Source organism: Phycodurus eques, chromosome 18, assembly GCF_024500275.1.
Source record: "Phycodurus eques isolate BA_2022a chromosome 18, UOR_Pequ_1.1, whole genome shotgun sequence".
In the NCBI taxonomy this organism is placed as follows: Eukaryota; Metazoa; Chordata; class Actinopteri; order Syngnathiformes; family Syngnathidae; genus Phycodurus; species Phycodurus eques.
This window is the reverse complement of record NC_084542.1, coordinates 8,660,914-8,680,106: the sequence shown is the minus strand read 5'-3', so window position 1 is coordinate 8,680,106 and position 19,193 is coordinate 8,660,914. Positions and strand designations below refer to the sequence as shown.

Here is a 19,193-nt window from a genome sequence, read left to right as displayed (position 1 = left end):
AATATAATTCCTTTTTTTTTAGTTATTATTAAATGTGTTTTGTTTGTTTATTTGTATATAATATTATATGCTGTTTTTAATTTAAAAAAATACCACCAATATCTTCAGATATTGACACCCTAATTAATTTGATCAAGAATAACGCTAATAAACACATTAATCAACCATGTATTGTGGTTTAGTTAGAAAGATGAGCTCAACAGCATTATGCAAACTTGTTTAATGAAAAGTACAAATACATAGTTTAATGAAAATTGTAAATGATGGCCAAGCACTTAATAAATCAAGTGAGAGCATTTTACTATACAGATGGGGAGAAATGTTATTCGACATGCATGTATCATTTATATCGCTACAGAGCATATGAACAAAACCAATGGCAAAAATAAACTGCAGATGTAGAGAAATGGTAATAGTAGTGTACAATCTGTCCTTTGGTCAAAAAACGTGCACCACTTGGTGTGGAAGAGTCGTCAGTGGAAGAACGTCGCTTGTGTTTTTTTCTTTTCCCTTCATGAAGAAGGTGAGCAGCTCGCCTTTGCCTTTGACAAAAATGGGCCCCCTTCGAACAAAACGGAAGCCGTAGTACTTGAGGATGTCGAAACAGTCCTCCACCACCTGGGGCAAGGCGACAAAAAACACTTCAGACACAGTGGGGAGGAGTTTTTCTGTTTGTGTGCGGGGTACGCAAAATTTGAGCATTTTAGGATTTTATTTATTTATTTACGAAATGGGCGGCACGGTGGCCGACTAGTTAGAGCATCAGCCTCACAGTTCTGAGGACCCGGGTTCAATCCCCGGCCCCGCCTGTGTGGAGTTTGCATGTTCTCCCCGTGCCTGTGTGGGTTTTCTCCGGGCACTCCGGTTTCCTCCCACATCCCAAAAACATGCATTAATTGAAGACTCTAAATTGCCCGTAGGTGTGAATGTGGTGTGCGAATGGTTGTTTGTTTGTATGTGCCCTGCGATTGGCTGGCAACCAGTTCAGGGGTGTACCCCGCCTCCTGCCCGATGATAGCTGGGATAGGCTCCAGCACGCCCGCGACCCTAGTGAGGAGAAGCGGCTCAGAAAATGGATGGATGGATATTTACGAAATGATTATTCTGAGCGATTATCCTGCAGTGTGGGGTGAGTTAAAAGTGATTTCTCTCACCCGATCTACTCGCAAAACGGTCGGTCTGACAATCGTGCGTGTTAAATCTAGTCAGTATTTCCTCTCGCAAAGGCTATGAATATTTAATGTGCAAGTGAGTTGTTCTTTATTATTATTCTGGTTAAGGTCGCGGGGCGTTGGAGCCTATCCCAGCTGACTTCGGGCGAAAGGCGGACTACACCCTGAACTGGTCGCCAGTCAGTCGCAGGGCACATATAGACATGGACAACCATTCGCACCCACATTCACACCGTCACTGAGTGGGAACTGAACCGACGCTGCCTGCACCAAAGTCAGGCGAGTGTACCACTACACCATCAGTGACTAAATAGATCTTCAAATATTTTCAAATATTATATGTATATTTTCCAAAAATAACAAAATTCATTTTTTTGTTTTTTTCATAAGAAAAAAAATCAATCAAAAAAATGTTTGTAACGTGTTTATCAAGAAAATAGTACTTTATAATATTTAGTTCATAAAACACAACAGTAATTTGTAATAACATTATTTAATAGAATGTAAAGAATTTAACAGCTTGTGCATAATGATTCATTAATTGCGGCTCTTTCTGGTGTGTGTCACTTGGCCACCGGGTGGCAGTATAATACAGGCATGACGACACAAATGAAGAAGACTTTCACAACTACTGTAAGTGACACCGTAAGCAGTCGTGATATTAGTTGTTTTTTCTCGGATGATAAAGAAAGGCCTTTTAAAGCCTGGTTAAAATGTTAAAAAATCTCTCTGTGTGTACACCGCCTTTACCTGAATGTTTCCCATGACTCCGGTGGACTCCATCCTACTGGCCACATTGACCGTGTTCCCCCAGATGTCGTAGTGAGGTTTACGAGCTCCGATCACGCCGGCCAGAACGCCGCCTTTATTGAGACCTGCGGGGGAACGCCATTGGAACATGAACAAACACACATTTATTCAGGCTGTCTTGATGCCAAATTGTCACCCAAAAACAATGGCTGTGTCCAAAATCTGTGTCTATTAGTAGGTCTATGGCATTTCTCATTATTTGTTAGCATTAAGCTTGTATACCTTCGTTCAACAAAATTATATGGTCTGATTTCTAACTTTGGTAGTTAAATATAAAATGTCGAATTCTCTTATGTTTCATGTGCCAGCTTTAAAGTAAACTTCAAATGGGAGTGACAAATAAACATTTTGAAGCATGCGCTTTGCCTCTTATTTGAAGAACTGTGCTAGCGAGAGTCTTCATTTCCTCAAAGTGATGCTATATGATAGTCTCCCATTTCTTGACAGCGAAAGAGTGAGAACAGGCGCTAATGAATACCTCAAAAAGTGTGTTCTACTCAGTCAAAGTGTGCTTTAGTAAGTTTAAATGTGTTTAAAGTGAGTGTTTAAGCTGTATACAGTGGTGCCTTCATATACGATTGCTTTGACTTACAAGTTTCTTAGATACGAGCCATCGCTTGGCTGATTTTTTTTGGATTGCGATTCGAGCACAAATTTGAGATACAAGTGCGCTTACAGACCCCCATCACAAGATGGCGGCAGAAGACATAACAACATCGGGCCCCCATCAATTCATATTGGCTTCCTTGTAGTGGAAGGACAGTTTCAGTTGATGGCACTATTGCACCATTAAGCTAGTTTGCCAACTGCCAATAAACCCCACAGAAGAACAAGGAAGGACAATACACTGTTTTATGCTTGTATGCTTGTTTTATGCTTGCATTTTCCATGTTTGCATTGCAGGTTATGTGGAGAGCGAAAGTTATTATGGAGTTTTTATACAGTACAATACTGTTGAGAGAACTCTTGCTTGTGAAAATACATTTAAAAAGCTATTTATGGAAAATATTTTTAAATATTTTTAAATACATGTCTATTTTTAGATGAGCAGGATAAATAGTACATACTGTAGTATATGATGAGTTGTTTTGTTAATCTGTTGTTTTATTTGAGATACAAGTGTGGTCACGGATCAATTGAGCTCGTATCTCAATGTGCCGCTGTATCTTAAGTCACATACAGGTTTCAACCCGTGGGAATGTAAGTACTGAACACACACACACACACACACACACACACACACACACACACACACACACACACACACACACACACACATGCACTGACCAATTCTGAGCATGAAGTTATTGAAGGATTGGTTGTTGAGGTTGTCCAGGGTGACTTTCATGGCCAAAGCAAAGTCTGCCAGATCAGCCAGGTGCTGCCAATGCTCAAGACGCGTCTGCTCCTCTGGCTGCGCGACGACACAAATACAACATGGTTGCCAAGGACGCCAGTCACAATGCAAACGCGTCCACGTTTCAAACCTTGTGACAATCGTCGTGTCCGTTTGCGCTGATTTTTGGGGTGAGTCCCGATGCTGCCATATAGGTGCTTCCTATTGTCTTGATCTTGGTGATGTTGCGGAACTCGTCCTTGTCCAGTAACTGTTGGGGAAATGTGGGTTCAAAATAGATACTGTATTTCTGCTCTGGAATAGACACCATACACCAATAACAAAAAAGAGAAGGAGACATCTTTACATACAGAAGCGGCAAAGCAGACGTGGCATCTGTAAATTCTTACTTTACAGTGGAGTTGAAAGAGAAAGTGCTGCTGTAGGCAGTGTGAAGTATCAACACTGAACACAAAGTAACTTACCATTGGACAAAAAATTATAAGCAATAATACATATAAATGGATGGATTCTTTTTTTTTTTTTTTTTACATTTTTGACACCCAAAAATATTTTTCATACAATTTTAATCCCCAAAGAGAAATTGCATTAAATTTCACACGTTTTATAATACAAAATAATTATTCATTGGACAGAAACAGTAGAAACCATGTGCAATATTAATGTTATATGTTATTTTCTTTAAATTTCTTTGTACTAATTTAAATCCCACTACACTAACTTATGTAATTATCGTTTTTTATATTCATTGTTTATAATTATAGTAAATAAATCAAATATGATTTGAAGGGGATTGGACAGAAAAAACTACAAGATATGAGTGCATATAAATAAATATCCATCCATCCATTTTCTGAGCCGCTTCTCCTCTGGAGCCTATCCCAGCTGTCATCAGGCAGGAGGCGGGGTACACCCTGAACTGGTTGCCAGCCAATCGCAGGGCACATACAAACAAACAACCATTCGCACTCACAGCAATTTAGAATCTCCAATTAATGCATGTTTTTGGGATGTGGGAGGAAACCATAGTGCCCGGAGAAAACCCACGCAAGCACGGGGAGAACATGCAAACTTCACACAGGCGGGGCCGGATTGAACCCCGGTCCTCAGAACTGTGAGGCTGACGCTCTAACCAGTCGTCCACCGTGCCTAAAACAGAATATATGCGCATGAATGAGAGGGGTGGTGGGGGAAATGTGACGCTACAGGGAGAAGAGGTAGCAAGGGTGGAGGACTTTAAATACTTGGGGTCAACCGTCCAGAGCAATGGTGAGCGTGGTCAAGAAGTGAAGAAACGGGTCCAAGCAGGTTGGAACAGGTGGAGGAAGGTGTCAGGTGTGTTATGTGACAGAAAAGTCTCTGCCAGGATGTAGGGCAAAGTTTATAAAACAGTGGTCAGGCCAGCCATGATGTACGGATTAGAGACAATGGCACTGAAGAGACAATAGGAAGCAGAGTTGGAGGTGGCGGCAATGAAGATGTTGAGGTTCGCTCTCGGAGTGACCAGGTTCGATAAAATTAGAAATGAGCTCATCATAGGGACAGCCAAGGTTCGATGGTTTGGACACGTCCAGAGAAGAAGTAGTGAGGATATTGGTAGAAGGATGATGAGGATAGAGCTGCCAGGCAAAAGAGCTAAAGGAAGACCAAAGAGAAGGTATATGGATGTCATGAGGGAAGACATGAGGCCAGTTGGTGTTTGAGAGGAGGATGCAGGAGATAGGCTTACATGGAAAAGGATGACGCGCTGTGGCGACCCCCTAAAGGGACAAGCCGAAAGGAGAAGAAGAAGATTATGTATTATTTCTTCTTCTTCTTTTATCCATCCATCCATCCATCCATCCATTTTCTGAGCCACTTCTCCTCACTCGGGTCGCGGGCGTGCTGGAGCCTATCCCAGCTGTCATCGGGCAGGAGGCAGGGTACACCCTGAACTGGTTGCCAGCCAATCGCAGGTCACATAGAAACAAACAACCATTCGCACTCACAGTCATGCCTACGGGCAATTTAGAGTCTCCAATTAATGCACATTTTTGGGATGTGGGAGGAAACCGGAGTCCTCGGAGAAAACCCACGCAGGCACGGGGAGAACATGCAAACTCCACACAGGCGGGGCCGGGGATTGAACCCGGGTCCTCAGAACTGTGAGGCTGACGCTCTAACCAGTTGGCCAGCGTGCCACCTTCTTCTTTTATATATATATATATATTTAATTAATGAATACATCTGGAATAAATCTTGCTCTCTATCCATCCATCCATCCATCCATCCATAATCCATATATATCCTACTGCTAGAAAAACAAAAGCTTACTAGAACATCCATCCATCAATCCATTTTCTGAACCGCTTATCCTCACCAGGGTTGTGGGCCAACTAGAACATCTGAAGTTTGTTTGGTGTTAATGATAGGCACTTTAACAGGCAGTAGTGTCCCGACACCCGTTTAACAAGAATTTGAATGAGATTGGTTAATTCTGAGCACAACCAAATCCCCAGTTCTAAGAGGGTGTGCACACTTGTTCAACGACATTATCTCAGTTGTTTATTTTTACTTCTCCTCTGGAAAAGATTTTTTTTTCATTTGAGTTGTACAGGTTATAGGTCGCAATGATGGTGGAAAACGTTTTATTCAAGTTATTTATCTGTGTCTTATTTTTCTTTTATATCACAAAAACCTTGTATTTCAACTGGGGTGTCTCGACTTTTTATATCCATTGATTGTATATGAGTAAATGAGGGCAGGCAGAGCAGCAATAAGGCAGGTTGGGACTCACGCTGTCAAAGTCAGAGATGATCTCGTTGAGGATCCGGAGGCACTCGATGCCTCCGTTGTTGATGCTCTCTTCTGTGTAGAAGTCGGAGAAGTTGGGTATGGAGGCAAACATCACACCCACTTCTTCGTATGACTGACTGTACAGCTCCTGAAATGGCATCATACTGTCTGTCATCTTTCTTTACTCATTTCACAACCAAGCAAGCAAGCAAGCACCTGCTTAGGGCCCTGCGAACACAAAGGGGCCCCCAAGAGCAGAGCAGATCAAGAGCAGACAGTAACAGTGACAGTAATAGTGTGGATACAAATATTTGGATTAGGTTGTTTTTTTGTTTTGTTTGGTTTTTTTTCATTATTGTTGACTGCTTTTGCACATTTTGACATAGTTTTAAAACCCAATTATAAAACTTCAATAAAGGTTGGGAAGCACAGGTGCCGCGTAAATGATATTCTATATCTTATTCAATGCTGTATCACTTGGAATGTTGTGTGAATCAACCACAGTCCGCTTTTTTAGTGTCATTCCCCCCCCCCCCAAAATTTTTTATACTCATTATCTGTGGCGGTTGGTCAATAGATGGCGCTAGGGCGCTGCTTCACTACTCACGGTGGTAACCACTTAAAGACAAAAAAAATTTAATAAAAATGTTGACTAGAATACAAATATTTCTAAATATGTACATGTATTTTTAGATGAGCAGAATAAATAGCATATAGTTTATGATGACTAAAGTTGTTTCCTTTATCTCTGTTGCCTGATTTTGTGAGACATTTCCAGTCTGGGAGAACACAAATCTTTACCCATTGACTCTGGTCACAAATATGACATGTGCAGTAGATCCTCTATAATAAAATAGATGGGAACAAGTTGTGAAGCTTACTTTCCAGCACCCCGCCTGACTTCTATCTATCTATCTATCTATCTATCTATCTATCTATCTATCTATCTATCTATCTATCTATCTATCTATCTATCTATCTATCTATCTATCTATCTATCTATCTATCTATCTATCTATCTATCTATCTATCCATCCATCCATCCATCCATCCATCCATCCATCCATCCATCCATCCATCCATCCATCCATCCATCCATCTATCTATCTATCTATCTATCTATCTATCTATCTATCTATCTATCTATCTATCTATCTATCTATCTATCTATCTATCTATCGAATCGAATCGAATCGAATCGAATCTATCTCACCACACCTCATCTCTCTTTTTGGTGCCCAGGAAGTGCTTGGCCACATGCTCGGGCAACATGTTGGTGACCAAGGCTTCATTCCAGCGTCTCATCTCCAGCACCCTCTCCTTCTGATCGTGCACGCCCACCTTCCACAGGAACAACTCCCTGGACTGAAGCTCCAACTGCAACCGCACACAAGAAAATAAACGGCAGCACAAGCGGGTCAGCGGGTGTTTTAGGAGGTCCTGTGAGCTGGGGAAAGGGACTTACGTGGCGGGCAAAAAGGTAGAGGCTGACCATCATCACAATGGTCATCAGGGTCATCAGGTACTTGGATGGTACCATGGACGTTCTGAGAGAACAACATAAACGTTAAGTTATATGCTTTATCAATTTAAATCAATGGTTATAAATCACACATTAAACACAAATGCATCATGTATTCTCAAATTTCACAGGTAAAATATATCATTAACTACTTAGCAGCTGCAGCAACATGATTGGAATAATTTTGGTCCTCTTCCCGAGTTTGATTGGCTCCTTGTTGCTAGGCAGGATTCAGAGGGCCCAATTGTAACTGCCCCAGAGGGGGAAAAAATGGCTTTTCATTTATGCTCCTTAATTTCCCAATTTAATCCCTGCTCTGCATTACATATAATATGCATTTTGGGGCACCTGGTGGGGCCAATGCCCCTTATGTAGAGTTGCTTATGTAGAGTTGCCACTTTTCAAGTACAGTACATTTTTTTAAATTACACTTCAATTGTAGTTAACTTTCAAACATTGTACAAGACATTTGTATTTAATCTTATGAACCATTTGTTTTTGTTCATTTCACTACAAATATTGTTATGTTTTATGTGCAATACATTTTAATTGAATCACTATTTAAGTATTTTTTTTCTTTTCCTATTTTCAAGCACAGTGTTAATGTTCAAAAAGTGCATAATGTTACAGTGTCTTCCAATAATATGAAACATAATTTTTAGGAATAAAACCACTTATTAACACTTAGGCCTACGACGTTACTGCCTGTTATTGTTGGTCATTATGGTGGTACTTGGAGAGCTAAGTTCCTTTTTTAGGTGGTACTCGGTGTAGAAAGTTTGAGAATCACTGACATAGACCGAACAACTGTGCATTCCCCAAAACATGTAATTTGAATAATTAAATTAAAATAATATAATTGTTAAAATTGAAAAAGATACAAAATAAAATGTATGTATATATATTTAATGTAGGTGTAAAACATTTATACATTAAAGACTTTTTAAAATAAATGAAATAATACATAATAAATAATAATAATAAAAAATGTTCATCTGTCGAAGGCAAACTCCACAATGTTTGGGGCACTGCCCCTAATGTAGTGTTGTTACTCATTCAAAACAATGCAGTAAATATGTTACTAAATAACTCTGCATTCCCCCAAATATATAATTGAAACAATTCAATTATAGATATAAATTATATGTAATATAATATTTTATATGTATATTTTTACAGGCGGCACGGTGGACGACTGGTTAGAGCGTCAGCCTCACAGTTCTGAGGACCCTGGGTTCAATCCCCGGCCCCGCCTGTGTGGAGTTTGCATGTTCTCCCCGTGCCTGCGTGGGTTTTCTCCGGGCACTCCGGTTTCCTCCCACATCCCAAAAACATGCATGAATTGGAGACTCTAAATTGCCCATAGGCATGACTGTGAGTGCGAATGGTTGTTTGTTTGTATGTGCCCTGCGATTGGCTGGCAACCAGTTCAGGGTGTACCCCGCCTCCTGCCCGATGACAGCTGGGATAGGCTCCAGCACGCCCGCGACCCTCGTGAGGAGAAGCGGCTCAGAAAATGGATGGATGGATGGATATGTTTTTACAAACCTGGATGTCACTCATTAGGCCACGGCCCTTAAAAACAGCTGTCTAAAACTCGAATACTACAGTACGTACAGTAATTACACTTTATAAAAACAGTTTATTCATTTATATTTTCTTTCATTACATTTTTATATAGAATACTGCGCTACAGTATTTTATTGATCAATGGCATTTTGATTTTATTCAGGGGTAAAAATGGTTTGAAATATGAGTAAATTGAGTTACGAGCTTGGTCACGGAACAAATTATACCGTGTAATTTAAGACACTACTGTATATTTTGCATAATTAAAAATTATTTTGATACAATAATGCATTTTCAAAAAAGAGAAAAATGTATGCATAAAAATACAAATTCAGTTTTCTTTTTTGCATAAATTAAATCATACATTTCTCACCTGTAGGACGCAAAGTGCACAAAGTCGTACAGATCGTAGATGTCCCGCCAGCTGTGGACGTTGACAGCCCCAATCGCCATGACGACCAGCACCATCAGGCTCAGCTTGATCAGGTGGCTGACCTGCACCAGCATGGCGGTGGCCATCAGCGACATCACGGCCATGAAGCTGTAGTGCTTGGGGTTCTCGGCGCATTCGCCCAGCGCATCCAGCGCCACGTCTGAGGTGCCGTTGATGAGCCGCAAGTGTGGCGGAACACAGCTGAGCTGAGAAATATGAGTAAATATAAATAAATATATAAATATAAATAAATATAAACAGTGGAGCAACACATGTAGATAGGTAATATAACAATACTCACAGGCATATTTTCTTTATCCTTTGCAAAGAACGACTAATATTACTCCTGTACTGAGGAGCTGAGACTGTCTCCGTGCACAGTACATCCATACGTCTGAAATTCCAATTTTTTCCTTTTTCCTTTTGTAAATACATTTCAGAGTCTGTACTTTTTTTGGTAAACTTTTACTTTAGTACAGGAGTGGAATCACCACCTCTACTTTGACCAATCTTTTTCGACACGTGTCTAGACTTCTACTTAAGTAGAACAGAGTCTGAAGGGTGTCAAAGAAAGGGAGCGACAAATCACCAGACCTGCGTGTTCCCGATCATTTTACAGCATGTCACCACTGTGTGACACTCAAGAATGTTCACTCGAGTGTCCTCCTGATTGCTGTCAGGTGGATAAAAGGCAGAAGCATGTGCTGCAGGATCCTTGGGGGCCCAGACAAATGAGGCAGCAGGCACCGAGATAGACCACTAATGGAGCGCATGGGGAGAGAAGGAAGTCTGACACGCCAAAGGCAGTCAAGTGAAGATAGATAGACGGGTGTGTTGGTGGGTGGGTAGAAAGGTGAGTGGATGGATAAGCAGGTAGGTGGGTAGGTTGCTACTAGTTGGGTGGGTACATTGTTGGGTAGATAGATTGATAACGTAGATGGGTTGGGAAGATGAGTGGGTAGATGGGTAGAGGGTTGGTTGATAGTTGGATAGATAGGTGGCTAGATGGATAAATGGATGGGTAGATAGGTGGGTGGGTGGGTGGATGGGTAGAGGGATCGATGGTTGGGTGGGTGACTGGATCGATAGATCGATGGCTGGGTAGAGAGATGGACTGTCGATGCGTAAGTACTTAGATAGGTGGGTAGAAATTGGTATAGGTGGATACGGTACTGTAGATAGATGGGTAGTTAGATAGCTGGGTTGGTAGAAAGGTGTATAATCGATGGACGGATAGATAGGCAAGTAGGATAAGGTTATACCTACCTACCTACCTATCTACCTACCTACATATACTGTATGTAAGTAGGTAGGTAGATGGGTGGGTAAATGATAGATGGGTGATAGATAGATAGCTCGGTAGGTGGGTAGTCTGGTATGCACGTAGGTAGGTGGATAAAAACCGCATCTTACCATATCAGCGATCATGGCCATGGTGAGGACAAACATGGCCGCCATTGCCCATGTGTTTCTTGCCCAGCGTGTGCGGTCAATCCACAAAGAGAAGGACACCAGCTTTTTGGAAAAAAACTACACACTTATTGTTATTATTATCATTTATTACACATGAATATGAGGTATTTTCATATGTCCTGTTTACCCTGGGGAAGATGGCAGCTAGGGAGCACACAGTGAGGATGAGCAACAGTACTTCTCCAATTGCAAGAGTCACGTAGTTCACCACCAGTCTGCAACCACAAATGCAGTAATGTGATATCTTGGCTTCTACTAACATTGTCTATGGATAGCCATTTGAGCATTTATAGGAAAAAAATAACAAATAAGACAAAGTCGTTCGACTAATGCATCCTCGTCGTTTTTCTCGTGCGCCGAGTTATCTTACTAGTGAGGAAAAAGAGCGTACTGGTACACAGACCTTAAGCTGGATCTCAATGATTTGCAATAAATGCTCAAACGGCTTTCCATACAGTGTCGACCATGACTGAACAATGAAGACGTGGACCTACAGTGGGTCTATGAAGACCTCCATGGCGGTGGTGAAGAGCAGGACGATGGCGCAGCAGCAGAAGGCCGCCCCGCTTCGCTTCTCCTTCTTCGAGGAGTAGTGCGCTTCCAGCTTGCCTTCCACAAAGCGCAGCGAGACGGGATGGATCAGGTTCTTTAAGCTAGAGAAAAGGTGTGGGTGGAGTAGTGAAGTGTGAAGACACACCCAAAGAAGTGTATGACTTCTCAGTTATGATGATCTCGTCTGATCCCCCTCACATTTGCTGTGTTTCTCTCTCCAGGAGTTCCTGCTGTAGTCGCATGTTGATCACTTGTTCTCCAATCAAGCGGTACCTCTGAGGACAAGACAAGTGACGCAAGAAGAGAAGCTGGACTGATCATATACAGTACCAGCTATTTCATTAGGTACACCTAATGGTGTGGCTGTAGTTAGCAGTGGTGTACAACTGCACTGCCAGACAGACTTTCTTTCAGAACATTTGGATTCTCTCATCTTGCTAAATAACAAGGTAATCATAATATTAGAGACCGGTCTCAGTGTGAGGAAGTGCTGTCGTAGACCACTGCAACCATATAGTAAACAGTATAGTATAGTAAACATATTGTTTTGTGGTGAGTTAGTTAGTCAGTCAGTCAGTAAATGAGTGAGTAGGATCACTCAAAAACTACAAAATCAATTTGCAACCCACTGCACTACCACAAGGGAGAAACTAATGCATTTTATTGAAAGTCTGGATAAAAGTATGTTATACTTTGCTTGCATCTGGGCCACATGGCCCAGTGACCCAGCAAACCAGCAGAAGAAACCGTGCTGTAGTTGAGAGTTCGCACCTACCTTGTAAAAATGTGCATACAGGTGGAACATTATCGCTCAGCAAGCCATGATTTTACAAGTCAGGCAGACATGTTGAAGATTGTTCGTTCATTCGGCATTAGTGGAGGTCTTGAGTACTACAGTTCTCGTATTGACACTCATCAGTGTACCGAATAAGGTGTACGGAGAGTGTAAGTCAGAAAATGATTGCCGATTTACCTCCTGATGAGACTCCGACAGCGGGGATGACGATGCTACGCTCCCGTTTGATGTTGTGTTTATCAAATGTCGTGACTTAACACTGGATTTCTAGGAGAGGACACAAAATCATGAAAATTCCCACGAACTAACCTACAAGTGAAGTCCTACGATAAAACTCATGACCTGAAATTAGAACGTCCAGGAGTGCACACTCACTTTTCTATTGAGTTCATCTTCCTTCTTTTTAGGAACCAGAACCAAATACGTGTCAATGCCTTTCTCCAGCAGGTACTCGCATCTCTCGCCACCATTGCCAGGCTCCAGTTCAAACTCGCCGTGTAGACTTTCTTTGGTGCTCTGGGAAATATGCACTCGCCTGCAGCACAGAAACACAAATAGAGTCATCCCTCACCATATTGTCGTTCACTCTTTACGGTCTCGCGGTATCGCAGATGTTGAAATCGTAATTCCTAAATTTATATCGGAGCTTTTTCACTTTATAGTGGGATTTTGACGTGATCATTTTAACTCACTGACTCATGTTACTAAAGACTTACGAGGCAAAAAGTGTACATCAGGAGGAAAGTGTGTGTAAAAAACAAAAAAAGAAGATGAAAGTGTATGTGACTACCACAAAGCAGAACTGACATACACAACTGCAGGTATAGTGTAAAGTAAACGTCGTTAGCTAATTTTATATAATCTACCACCTCTAGTTAGAACGAATTGTCAGCCCGCCACAGGTGGTCAAACAAAAGTAACAAAGTAAACGTGAAAAGCACATTCATAGGCCACAACCGACGCCCAGAGGCACTCAACACGCAAACTGACTAACGGTTAGCCAGTTAACAGCCAGCCCCTAACCTTAGCGCACAACAGTCAACTCCACACTCTCATTTGCTGTCTCCCACATCGCTCAACAGGCCAGGCCCCGCCTTTTAAAGCCACACACATTTAGAATCACAGATACTACAGTGTAGAACGTGAGAAAGGCGACCCCGAGTTGACAAAAATCATACCCGCACCTCGTATGCATATTTTGTATTAGTATTACGCATAAAGCTTTAAAATATATGTTTATAATAAAATAAATAACAAACAAAAGTCCACCAGCTTAATGTTAACTTATACTGCAGAACACCATAGATGGACTAACAGAAATGAGCACAGACGTTACTGTAATTCTAAACCTTCAAAGAACTGCCTGTAAACAGTACTGTGAAAACCCATAAAAAACAATGACTTCAAAAAACGTGATCTAGCAAGGGCGTGAATAATGAACCACGGTATAGCAGGAGAATGCTGTAACCTCTTAAAATAAGCCCTAAGTAAACATGCATTTCTTACCCAGGAATCCCCCCAGACTCCATTTTGTTGGCGACGGTGACGTCCGTGGACCAAACATCAAACTGCCAGCGCTTCTGGCCCAGTACTCCTCCCAGCACGGTGCCGGTGTGCACGCCCACTCGCATGTCCACCTCCGTTTTTGTCTTCTCTCGCACATAACTGACGCAGAGAGGAAAGTAGAAAGCTTTCACTGCATGTCTCCATTTTCACAGTCCTTATTAGTCATCATGACTGAACTACTTTTGGATCATTAATCGAAAATATTGTAATTTTCACCTATGTACTCTTTTGTGATTAACTTTTTGTCCTCAAGCGGTTCTCGGTGCAGGCCTATCCATATTGCCAGCAGTCTTAAAGCATTTGGACTGAACTTCCAAGACCCACTGAATATTGTGTTTTGTGACAATATGCCTCGAATCTAGCCAAAGAAAGATTACTCTCTTCTTTCACCAGAAAAAAAACACATTGCCTTCGAGTCAACCTTTGAGGGAAGATATTTGGTGGCGACCACTCACGAGATGGCTTCTACCATGGAGAGGCCCATCATGATAGAACAGGCAGCATGGTCCTCTCTGAAGTCAGGAAGACCACAGATGCAATAGTAGCAGTCGCCCAGGATTTTGATTCGCAACTGATGGTGTCGCTGCGATATGACAAGAAGTGAAGCTTGAATAGAAGTCACACAATTAGGGCCGCCACGACGGGACGAAACTCACTTCGGCCAGTTTATCGAAGCGAGCGAAGAGCTCATTGAGCAGCTTGACGAGCTCCTGCGCGCTGCAGGTGGAAGACAGCTGGGTGAATCCCACGATGTCGGCAAACAGGATGCTGTGACAACCACGCGGAGGATCAGATGTGCACTAGCACTCCCGGTTCGATTTGCCCATAAATAATCTGAATGCTTGCTAAATTTTAACTTTGAAGAAATGTTTCCATCTACCAGTCGTGGGAAGTAACAAAGTACAAATATTATATTTTTATATTACTTTGTTACTTTATTTCAGTAGATTTTTCTGGTATCTGTACTTGAGTATTTCTTTCTCTGACGACGTTTTATTTTTACTCCCGAAAATTGAGGTAAAGTCAACTACGGTTGAGATCTGATTGAGAACTTGTTGCCTTATCATGCAAAACAATTGTAAATACATGACACAGGTTTGAAGATAATTGCTGAAAACTTGTGCAATGCAGCTATGTAGTATTCAACTGTGAAGATAGAGCGTTAAACTGTGTGTCATGATTTCAGTTTTCCTGATGTTTTGGGCGTGGCCAAAACATTGACACCGTGTGACACACTTTGGTGTCCAACATGAGTAGTTCCTCCCCCACTATGTGAAAACTTAAGCGCATTCGTTCGCATCAGCGGTTATCCGGCGCCATTGCACCCTGCAGTTAGCTTGTTAGCTATGCCTACAGCCAGAAAATGGATCTTCCCTTCGAATAGTCTGCTGGCATGGCCGCTTTAGAGCGCCTCGTCGTCGGCCAAGAGTATTCGTATTTCATGAGAAGAAGAGAAAGCGGAAGAGTAAGATAAAAATCTATTAAAAAGTCTGACATTGACAGCCAGTGTGTGGACAGGGGCTTCGTGCTGGCATGGTTTCTTTAGAGCACCTCGTTGTCTAATTCTAATTCTAGTCCATCCAGTTTGTTGCCAAAATGGCTGCCATAGAAAAACAGCGTCTTCAAACATCCATCCCAAAATGAATCCAAACAATCAACAGGTTGGGGCACACCTGACGTGCTCATGGCGGTACATGTACATGGTGTTGAATTGCTGCTGCTGCTTCTGCTGTTGTTGCTTTTGCTGTTTCTGGACTTCGTTCTCATTGGCCTGATCCTTCAAGGCTTGCAGCATCTCATCCGCAATGTGTTTGGGCAGGATGGACAACAGTAATTCCTCCTGTGTGGAAATAGTTGTGCATAGCTGAGGTGGAAACAGTTATATACAGACGTGCTAACCGCTAACACACTGTGCTGCCCCAACTTGTCGATTTGATCATCTTGACCACAGGTGTCAAACAGGTGGGCCGGGGGTCAGATCCGGCCCGCCACATCATTTTATGTGGCCCGCGAAAGCAAATCAAAATTGCTCATTGTGTTCTGGTGTAATACCATTGAGATATTTGCAAGCATTTTCTGTTACCAATCCCACTTTGAAAAGAAATGTAATAGTCAAAAAACATGTTTTTATAGGCTTCTGATTTCACAACTGGTTATTCATCGATGTGTTGTGTATACTGTATGTAATTACAGTATATGAGGTAATCTTTCATTTATATGGGTTCGCAGTTGTAGCGGCCCTCCGAGGGAAGTCATAACTACGATGTGGCCCGTGACAAAAATGAGTTTGACACCCCTGATCTAGACCGGTCATGAAAAGTTTCCAGAATTTGACCGTGCAGCCTTTGCTGTTAATGTACAGAATGTCTCCAAAGGATAGCACTCGACACATTGCACTTCAAATTGTAAAGTGGCAAGCTTAGCTGAAATTCCCTAGGCCAGGTCCCCAGTGAGTGTCAGGCAGGTAAAAACAACCACATCTCTAATCAACCTATTAACAACAAGCTTAGCAAAACACTCGCAAATTGGCAGGCACGGGGTGTTCCTGTCCCTGTAAGTATTCAATTAAATGCATCGTGGTGTGTTTACCTGCTGGGCGCTCTGCTCCTCCAGTGTGAGTTTGACCTCCAGGGACTGACGCGCCTCCAAAAAGGCTGTCCTGTACTTCCTGTCGGACATGTAGTATGACATCACCCCCAGAACAGCTGCACACAGGTACAGCATCACATTGGCCAGGAGCTGAACGGGGAATGAGGTCATGAGAGCGAGTTAGGAAGATCTGGTCTGACATGGTCACAAATAGAGGTACGGTGAACCCTCATTTATCCCAGGGGATATGTTTCGGAGCCACAATATATAAAAAACACTCTCCCATCGACTTATGTCTGTCATTTATGCACCTTAATGCCAGTTATTCATTCTGGGTGGAACAAACCTAAAATGTGGGCATTCCCTGTCAAATCTGGCCTTGCGTGTATTCTCCCATCTACTTTAGCACTTTCCCTCTCATGCGCATCCAAGTCGCACATCCAGACTGGCTACATACTGCATTGGCCGGTGTAAGATATTTGACCAATTTACTGGTAAAGTTTGCTTTATCTCATTAATGGGTTTCATTGACATTCACGATGTCGAGAAAGACAGCAATATGTACCACTACACCACCAGTGGATACCACCCATAAAAATATGATTAACCGGGATATAGCAGGGTAAAACAGCACAGTTAGTTAGTACAAAAGCAGTTGCACTCTGGACAAGTGGACAAACAGACAGACTTATTAATAAGCATGTCAAAACGAAGATTTTTGTCCGAGAGGGCCACATTTACCTGCCTGACCAGCATGGGCCCTTGCAAGTTGTCTTCAAACGTCTGATTGACAGTAAACCCCAGAACCAGGATGTGGATTCCGCAGGAGAGGCCTGACAGCAGGAGCAGTGCTGACAAGTTGAGGGGCAGAGTCAGGAAGGTGGAGAAGCTGAAAAAAGCCTGCCAGCCCACCGAGTCGCTAGCTTGGGAGACACGCTGGAAGTTTAGTCCCGTGTAGCACAGCACATGGACGGTGACCATCAGCCACAGGACATATGGGATGGCCCCGCGCGACTCCGCCGACTCGGGTAGTTTCTGCTGCCGGTACAGCTCGTGGAACACCAGATCTGCGGCCAGCCCCACGGTGGCCACAACCACCATGGCCCGCTTGTACTCAGTGTACACAACGGCACACATGATGATGACAAAGCTGTTGAAGAGCGCGGCAAACATCATCAACATCAGCATGTTCTGCTGTCTCTGCCGGCGGAAGTAGCTCTGATAAAGCCTCTCCAGGGAGTCGGGGGAAAAAGTGATGCAGACAGTCCGTAGCAGGCCGGGGCTGGGCTGGAGCAGCGTCACATCATGAGTATTGGTCGCAACACCTTGGGTCTGACCTGGGGATACAACGGGGTACTCCACTGACTGCTCCGTGTCTATGTGACAGACCCGGTTGGACATTTTGGAGTTAAATTTCTCCTTTTTGCTTGCTCAATACTGCAACGATAATCTTCTCTGATGACTGGGTTCAGCTCACACTCAGTTTAAATGTGACTGTGAATGGTCATCTGACTCCATGTGCCCTGGGATTGACTGGTGACCAGTCCACTATGTAGTCAGCTGGGCTAGGCTCCAGGTCAACTTGGAACTGGAAAAGCTGTACAGAAAATGAACTGATGAACCTTAAGGTGCCTCAAGTCATGGCAGCACTGGTTAGAACTCCTTCCTCAGGTTCTGGGTCTGAAACTCAGGCCTTTCTGAGTGGAGTCTGGATGTTCTTCTCATATCCACAGTCCAAGAATATGTCTGTAAGGTTCATTGAAGATTCCAAATTGTGGTTGGTTATGTGTCTCCGTGTATCAGTCATGTGATTGACGGGATGAGTCCATGGTGTGCTCCGCCTCTTGCCCCATGCCATCTGGGATAGACCCTGACTTGAAAGTGAGCCTGAACTGGATAAGCGGTTTGGAAAATGAATCAGTGTATGGGCTCAAGTCCATAACAGTTACAGAAGTCGCCATAGGTCCAGTCTCGGAGGTGGATTCATCCAAGCTTTAGCCACTTTCAACATATTGTGACGTCGCCCTTACCTTTGGAGAAAGAATTCCTCAATATGGAACATTCTCAGGGAACTTCACAAATAATCCGGGAAAAATAAGTCTTAGTGTCTTCCCCTCTGCAGCTGTCGTCTGGAATGCTAACCAACAAGATCTTGAACCGCAGGTGTGTTTCCATTTGCCTGCTGTATCTCGGACCATACCAGTGCACAAATTGTTAAGATCCGGCAATGGAGTAAAAATGTACATGTTACAAAATGAAGCGATATCTCTAAAACACTTGTTGTTGTTCGGCAGATTATATTATCTGATGCTTCTTTCCTTCGGTCTCATCCCCATCTCCTCTCGCTCCCCCACTCTCCTTATTCTCAGCATCCTCTGTTACTGTTGCTACCATGCAACCAATGTAGCTGCCATGTCTTGGGAAATGTGACACTGATGGTGCGAAGAAGCGCGACACTCTTCAAGAGCTTGAACAACCCCTCGGTGGTTGTCTCAGAGGAAAAAAAAATAAACAATCAAGTATAAACACTTGGATGCACCACTGGTTCATGTTTGGAACTTCCAACTACTTCCACAATA

General features: G+C 42.8%; 1 protein-coding gene across 1 annotated transcript; it reads right to left on the bottom strand.

Moving 5' to 3' along the window:
* Positions 1-438: 438 nt before the first annotated feature.
* On the bottom strand, positions 439-17,877 carry LOC133417375 (adenylate cyclase type 3-like). Its single transcript, XM_061705108.1, has 20 exons — positions 17,356-17,877; positions 16,615-16,764; positions 15,699-15,865; positions 14,682-14,793; positions 14,481-14,608; positions 13,966-14,124; positions 12,829-12,994; positions 12,637-12,726; positions 11,862-11,938; positions 11,606-11,764; positions 11,239-11,326; positions 11,052-11,168; positions 9,579-9,844; positions 7,580-7,661; positions 7,333-7,491; positions 6,116-6,262; positions 3,470-3,589; positions 3,270-3,396; positions 1,923-2,047; positions 439-618 (listed from the first exon to the last, which is right to left on the bottom strand). Exons 1-20 carry the CDS (start codon positions 17,800-17,802, stop codon positions 439-441), a joined length of 3,066 nt encoding a protein of 1,021 aa, XP_061561092.1. The 5' UTR covers positions 17,803-17,877.
* Positions 17,878-19,193: the final 1,316 nt, after the last annotated feature.

Excerpts from the sequence above, each read along its gene's own strand:
- LOC133417375 (XM_061705108.1), bottom strand. The coding sequence starts at position 17,802 with ATGCTGATGTTGATGATGTTTGCCGCGCTCTTCAACAGCTTTGTCATC. Across the intron at positions 9,845-11,051 it reads TGGCCATGATCGCTGATATG|CTCAGCTGTGTTCCGCCACA; the intron begins GTAAGATGCGGT and ends CATATTTCTCAG. Across the intron at positions 7,662-9,578 it reads GTGCACTTTGCGTCCTACAG|AACGTCCATGGTACCATCCA; the intron begins GTGAGAAATGTA and ends TTGTTCTCTCAG.